The 8388-nt window shown below is 25.3% G+C and overlaps 1 protein-coding gene across 1 annotated transcript; it reads right to left on the minus strand.

Moving 5' to 3' along the window:
* Nucleotides 1-6549: 6549 nt before the first annotated feature.
* LOC129957176 (protein lethal(2)essential for life-like) lies at nt 6550-7412 on the minus strand. Its single transcript, XM_056069368.1, has one exon. The coding sequence runs from the start codon at nt 7226-7228 to the stop codon at nt 6725-6727; it is 504 nt and encodes a 167-aa protein (XP_055925343.1). The 5' UTR covers nt 7229-7412; the 3' UTR covers nt 6550-6724.
* Between the last annotated feature and the right edge of the window lie 976 nt (nt 7413-8388).

Below are 8388 nucleotides of genomic sequence, written 5' to 3' on the forward strand. Positions count from 1 at the left end.
TCTAAATTATAGAACAGCATAATATAATTATGCCATAATATTAATTATTTTTAATTACTAATTAATAAATTTTCCTTCTGAAATTGAATGAAATTTAGAAAATATATGTTGAATGTTTATATTTTTATGCTATTTTTTATTAATTGTTTTTAAATTGCTATATGTTGCTATAAAAAGTTGCTTGTGTCTTAAAAATGCAAAACTGAGCTACTTTTGTTATTATTTTTAATGATTTTCTTATCATTGTTTTTATTTTATTATATATATATATATATATATATAGAGAGAGAGAGAGAGAGAGAGAGGTGATGAGATAAAATAATTGTTTCATTACCTAGAAGTGATGATTAATTTTGCTTTAGAATATTACTATAAACATATTTTTAATTTCCACTCTTTAATATTTTTAGTAATGTACAACATTTATAATTTTTTTTAAAAAAATTTATTTTATTTATATAGCATTTTAATTCCAAAAATAAGAAATCTGAAGGGATCAGAAATCAGAACTTATTGTGTTTTATTTAAAAATAAATTATTATACAGTTTGTCCCAGCCTTACACTTTTCAAGGGACCAGAGAAATATCATTGTAAATGGTGGGAAAAAGCAAAAACTAAGAAACTGGTAAAAATAGGTAAAAATGTCTAAGGAATATAAATGAATAAATGAAACATACACAAATACATATTATTAATATTATAGATTATTTCTAATATTTACATCAAATGAATATTCAATGCAAAAGTTGCTAATGCAACTCTGCCTTCATATTTCTGCTTATCCATTGGCTAGGAGAGAAAAAAAACATGTGTTCTGTTTTTCTAAATTGAGTTATTTTTCACAATAAATTGCATTTACTAAGATTCAATTAAATTTATTTTTTCTATGTAAAACATTTAAATTTTAATAAATATTGTTATATTACAATATTAATAATATTTTTTTTTCAAACAAAAACATAGTTACTGATTCCTATCTAAATATGTAATTCAAAATTATCTCTTATTCCTAATGTCCTTCATTTATCTTTCAAGTTCACAAAAATTATCAAAATTATTTTAATTATCACTCTTTCCGTATATGGCACCTTATTTCTCAAAGAGCTCTTATTGGTCATGATGCCATTTTTTTTCCCCACCCACTTGCCTGGCTTTGTGTAAATGTTTGAAAGTTTAATATTTTATAAACTTGTGATCACTTTGTGAACATAAAAAATTTGACGGGACCAATAATAACAAAAATAATGGAAAAACACTAAAGGTGGGAGCATAAAATTGGGGAAATACTGTATATATATAAAAATTGAGATGGCTTAAATAGCTTGATTTTATGCTTTGTAGGCTTTTATCTGTAAAATACTCTCAAATTATTGCACAGTTTGAATCAAGAGATGTTATTGAAAAATTTACTTGAATTCACTTTCATCTATAAAGATATTAACTGTTAACTTCAGTTATATCTTAGATATGCCCTTTTTCAATTGAATTTATATATTTATTTTAGTCGTTGAAAAATTGATATGAGATTACTTCCACTAAATTATATTCTGATATTTTAATGCATTTAAAAATCAAAACATAAGATTGGTATGCATTATTAATTTGATTATCATAATTTTCACTTTAAAAGAACTATAATCCAGCCACTATATATTCACTTTTTAGTATATGCTTAAAATTCTTTAAGCAAATCTCTGGGATTTAAAGTATATTAGCACATAAACTTAAGTGCTCTGTATTGTTAGTTAAATGTAATAAAATTATAGAAATATGTTAATATTTAATTTTACACAAAAAATATCACAATTATTATTGTCATCAAATTTTCATAGTTTCTATGGAAATTCTTTTTGATAAATTTGTGTTATATAATTATATGTCACCAGATCTATTATTTAAAGACTTATCAATGGAAACAGTTTTATGCACATTAAATTAGTCATACTTTTATGGATATTATGAAGGCAGGAACTGGTAAAAATTTGTTCTGAATATTTATCTAAATTATTACCTCTCAAAATAATTCTAAATACTTGTTAGGAATTATTATGTTTTTTTAAAAGTAAAATTGAGTTTTTTTTATAAGTAATTTCATCTAATCAATTGTTACTTTCAAAATATTCTTATAAAAAAAGGGATTAATTTTTTGTATTTATCCTGCAATATTATCCATTTGCTAATGAATATATTTTATGGGAATACTATTAATATATGGTGAATGTCGGCTTATCTGATAAATAAAAATCCTTGTGATGTAATGTTTGAAGATGCAATGGAAGAGGTGCTTCAATTTTGTTTGTAAATCAGTATTGTTATTGTAGAAAATATTCAGTGTATTGCCCTCTTTGTAATTGTTCTTTATGGAATTGTTGTTGCAGAACTGTTCTAAATTTATGTTATGAAATCTATCTGTTCATTTTTTTACCCCCTCAATTCATTATCAACACAGTTCTGTTTGGGGGGGGTGAGGGGACTTCTGAAAAGTCTTAGATTTTATCAAGAATATGTACTTTATTTTAATAGATCATATTTATTTATATTTATTTGTGTGTGTGTTTTTTATGTCAAATGCTCAACATATGCATCAAAAACTGTAATTTGTATTATAATGGTATAAAAGAAAGAAATACTGTTATAGTCCCTTTGAAGATAGACTGAATGTATTTCAATGTTGATTTTATATTTATTTTTAAAAAGTATAGTGATATTATTTATTATAAATTATTACAATTTGGAATGTTCACAAAGGCATTAAAACTATAATGCTATTCTATAAACCACAATGTATTTCAATATTGATTTTATATTTATTTTTAAAAAGTATAGTGATATTATTTATTATAAATTATTGCAAAGTGGAATGTTCACAAAGGCATTAAAACTATAATACTATTCTATAAACCACTTTTGTGGATTTTTTAATTGATTTTTAACTCTAGTTTTCCTTTGAAAACATAATTAATTATCTGACATTTTGTGATACATATAAGATCAGCAATCATTTAGTTCTATCACTTCTAGTATCAGCGATATGTGGTATAAGTTATATTTACTCATAATTATAAGTACAATTCTAGTATATTTAAAATATCTTATTTTGAATGGGTTCCAATTTTCATTTATCTTAAAAGAAATGTTTTCTGTGATATCCTTGAGTTTTAGTTCCTTTTATTATGAATATTATAATTGTTGTTTATATATTGTGATTTTTATTTTGGATTTCAATTTAAAAAATTGTGATAATTTTCTATTAGTTTTACATTGATTTGTTAAAAATATACATTCCTAAAGTCACTCATTTATTTGTTAAAACGCAATTGTCTGTCTGTTGTGTTGTGACTTATGGCACTTTACAAGCCTTCTTACAGTTATCTGTCCGCGATTTAAGCCGAGTGAGCATCTCTTGTTTTTTCAGTAGTGCCAACTTGGGCTAAGAAGTTCTATTTGTAATCTGGCAAACATCAGACTTGAGAACTACAAGATCCATGCATTAGTAAATCTTATATATATTTGAATTACAATATTGATTTCTAAATTATATAAAATTATCCTATTTCAATTAATAATAAAGAGGAGTGCCTGTGTATTGGTGCTTTGATTCGAACTACTGTTACAGAATATGATTCATGTACTTAAGAGCACAGAAATGCACACTTCAGAGTGATTTTTTTAAAAAAATTTTTGATAATTAAATTAATTAATTAAAAATTAAGCTTGATTTTAATGTTTTGCCATATAATTTCCAAAAATGTTTTTGCACAAAAACAAATTTTACGCTGTTTGGAAATTTTAGAAATTATCTTTTTCACTATACTAATTTTAATAGTTGTAAGAATTTTTCATAAATTTCAGTAATTAAAAAAAATTCCTAATTTCCATTAATAGATTATATTGTTGCCTTGGAATTCAAACCATTTCCATTATTTTATAAAATATGTAAACGTGTGATTTTTTCTTAGATTGTTGAAATCTAGAAAAGGATTCTATTAATATCTCTGTAGTTTACTGGACAAATAGAAAACTGAAATAATACTGCAAAATTTAGAACATAAGTGAATTGCATATTTCTGCTTTTAATAGCACTATGATGTCCTTTAGAATGGCGCATATGCACAAAAAACAAAATATATGTAAAATGATGGAAACAACACAGCTTCAATGTTTGGCAATTTGATGGAATCATGGACATGAATTTATATCTCATTAAATTAAATGAAATTATATATAACTAATATCCTCAATGAACCAGTTGGTAACTAATGTGATTAATACATAATAAATACTATAAAATATAATTTTAAAAGCAGTCCATTTCTTATATTGCAATAGAATCGGCAACATGTAATGGTTTGTTTTCTGTTTTAAGCTAGTAAATCTTAAATGATAAATCTTAAGTAAAATGATTTATCTTAATTAAGTTATAGATGCCTTAAACACAAGAAGAATGGTCACTACCTAGAATAGCCAAGTGTCAGATTATAGAGAGACCATTGTATATTTTTATTAAGTGTCTCCGTTTTAAATGTTTATGTCTAATTTACATTGTTTTGTTTCAAATCTATGTTTGTTAAATTAGTCTTTCATTTTTGTTTGTTTTTATATTGACTTTCATTTTGTATGCCGAAGTTACATTTTAAAAATAAGGCAATAAAAAAGGATTTTATTATTTTAGTTGTGTTTGGTAATTTTAAAGATATTTTTAGGCTTCTATACAAGTAAGTTAAAATTTACTTTTTTTAAGGATTATATAAATGGATTATTATTCTCTAATAAAAAGTTATTTGTTGTACTTTAATGAGACATATCCAAGAATATTCAGGATAAATTGTTTAAGTATGCTTGCATTCTCATATAAATTTCATTGTAATAAAGTTATACTGTAGCAGAAAAGATGTAATATTTTATTTTAGAGTTTGATATGTTCAAGTATTAGCTATAATTATTATAGCTTTTTTAATTTGCATTTTTATATATAGTATGTGCATTAATTGAAATATTTTATTCTTATATGTATATGCTTATAGCTACATTGACATTTATTTGAAAAAGTATTTTTTCCCCCTTGTTAAATAAACAAATGTCTTGGAAAAGTTTTTTTATTCTTTCATTTCAATATATATTTTCTGAACTGGTGGCAATCCAGTGTTACCATCAAGAGATTCAACTTTAAGAATTTAATAAATATCAACAGTTTTATGCCTTCCCTAAAAATGTGAGTACAATGACTTAAAAATACATTGAGTTAGACCAAAATTATGCACCTATCAGTTTTTACTTTGATTCTGAAAATAGGAGGAAATACTTTCTATAAATGCACGTTTGATTTACTTAATTACATTATGAAACTAAGCAAACATGAGCTTTTTTTCCAAATTCTTTTAATATACAAACTGCCACTCATGATTGAATAATAATAGTACAATTATTTTATTTATATGATTCTATGCTAACTCATTTGTCCTAAGGATATTTAATAGATGTTTTAAAAAAATCTTTTCTTTTACTTAACTTGCACGGAAGTTATTGTGAATAAACATCCAAGTCACACATATAAACACAGACATATAAATATACATATTATTTGTGTAGAAAGTAATTTTAGATATTTTTAGAATTTTCCAAATACCAATAAAATATATTTAGTATAAGGATTTAACCGGTACAATTAATTTTTGATCACTTGTTAGAGACAATACTACTACATGAAAGTATTTAGTTTGAATTTTAATGAACTGTCTTGATTTATTTCTATTAAAATATATATAATTGTTTCACCATAATACAAATATCAATTTTTAAAAATTTAACTTAGATATTAATTTTTTTTAGCTAAATGTATTCAAACTTATAGACATCTACATTATAAAAGACTAGATTATCTACATTATAAAAGACTAGAAATATATTTAATTTTTATTGAAATTGTTTTTAAAAAGATAAAGACTTATAAATTAACAGTTCAAATAATAATTTAACTATTTATTGTCAAAATAAATGATAAATCCTTTATTTTATTTACCTGAAAGTTATTAGAATTATTAAAAGGAATTTACATTTTTTTTAGATAAAGTATCAACTGTATTCTTTTAATTTAAAATTCACTTCTTAATCAAAACTTCAAGCAGATAAAAAAAAAAAGTCACAAAAATAACTTTAAATAAGATATTAATATTTTCCACTCTATATTTAATTCATGCTTATAATTTATTAAAGATTATATATAGACAAATTATATTTCTCTTAATAAAATAAATAGATTAAAATTTGATATAAAGCCACTTTATTTTAATATTCTAAATATTTTTTTCTTGCTCTTCTTTATATCGTATTTTTAAAATTCAATGAAAAAAAACAATTTTTCAGTTATATTCAAATAGAAGATATTGCTACTAGTCTTATTTTTAAAAACTTGGTTAATTCTTTATAGAATATGAATAATTTCTTTCTACCATATAACAATATTTATATATTAATATTCCTACCTTCCTACTTTAAATTTTCACCAATATGGAAGACAAGGATTCACACAAAAATAAAAACACAGTTAAGAAATTACAAAAAATTTTATTAACTAATAAGTAAATACAGAACTTTTATGTGCAATTAACTTCAAAGAACACATTATACAAATGATTATTAACAATGCTGTTAAGAGATACATTACATTATGAAATTGACCACGTCAAGCATTTGCGATGAGGTATAAGGATATATAACAGTTCATTAGTTCTTTACGGCAGGTTTCTCCATGGTAATGGGCACGACCCTTTCGTTACTTGGTGGTGGTTCAATAGCTTTCTTGGGTGCTTCAATGGTCAAGACGCCATTCTGGCTAAGGGACGATTTCACCGTTTCAGGATCTGTACCTTCCGGCAGCAGGTATCGGCGTGTTAATTCTCGGGAAACAAAGCCATGCTCGTCCGTTTTCTCTTCGTGCTTGCCATGGATGACGATGCTGTTATCAACAATCTTCACGTCGATTTCGTTTGGCTTGAAGTGGCTAACATTCAGCATCACTTTGAATTTGTCACTCTCGTTCGTAACTTCTGACACACCGGAAGAGTCGATGTTATTTCGTGTTCTGGGTCGCAGCAGGAATCCACTGTACATTGTTGGTGGTAAAAGATCGCTGTCCAAGAGTCCCATGCCAAAATGCTGATCGAAAATTCGGGATGGGTAATCCCAGGCATCCCACCAGTTGCGTGTTAACAAGGGAAGAAGAGACATTTTAGTTTTTGCAAATCGAAACCAACAGAAGAATAACTTTCAACAGCAATTGACAGTAGCACAAGTCAAGAACTCTGAGATTCGCACGCTCAATCAAACGTTTCTTTCTCAGATCTAAATCGTGGAGCTGAATTCTTAACGCAGTATTTATATAAGCTTGCCGAAAACTCTCGATGCATCTCCACTCTTCACCCATTACCATGGAAACAGCCGAGTCGGGCGAGGAAAGTTTAACACATTTGGCGAATTATCGCACTAGTTTTGAATTTATGCAATCAAAATAGGAATTTCTCCTTTTTGCCTGTGTTCGCCGATAAGAATTATGGTATGCCATTTTTGGCTCTCTATCACCTAAACCTTGATATTTCGCTCGCTGACAGATTTTAATTTTGATATCGCTAACTCAGGACTCTCAGTACTGAATGTAAATGGATTTTGCTTTTGTGTTCCTATATGGATGGAAAAAAATGATAGAAGTTTAATATAAAATGTGGCATCTAATTAGAATTTTAAATAAATTCAAGATGTTACAGAAACATGAAACTCAAATTTGTTAAGTTTTAATTTTAATAATGAAATGATTGTAATGTTTTCGGAATTAATGGAATTTTTTATTATGTGATAAAATTATAGAGAGATATACTCTGTTTGTGCACTATAAAAAATGTATGCAAATTATGACTATCAATTAAAAAAATGGATCTCAAAAGTTATTTTATTTTAAACTGAACAATTTCTTTATAAAATATTCGGATATTAAGAACTGTACATTCATTTGAAATTTTATAATACTTTTCTATGAAGCTAAGTTCAAGAACACATTTTTTAAAATATTGTTTGAAAAGAAATATTTGTTTCGTGGGTGTTAACTTAGCAATGCCAAAAATTGTAAACAAATTTAATATTAATTAAAATTTTAATCAATTATTCAGACTTAGGCAATCTTTCCATTAAATGTGTTTACTAAACAAACGTAAATGATAAAATTATTTTTCTTACAAAAAAAAAGTTGAAATAGCGTTTGTATTTTATCAATTTAATATTTAAAATACAAAAATAAATTATTTATTATTGCTATGTATTCCTTAGTAAACTTCTCAAATTTTTACTGTAATAAATTAGGGAATCGACTGTATCACGATCGTCATTTTATCACAGCG

This window comes from Argiope bruennichi, chromosome 11 (assembly GCF_947563725.1).
Source record: "Argiope bruennichi chromosome 11, qqArgBrue1.1, whole genome shotgun sequence".
Classification (NCBI taxonomy): Eukaryota; Metazoa; Arthropoda; class Arachnida; order Araneae; family Araneidae; genus Argiope; species Argiope bruennichi.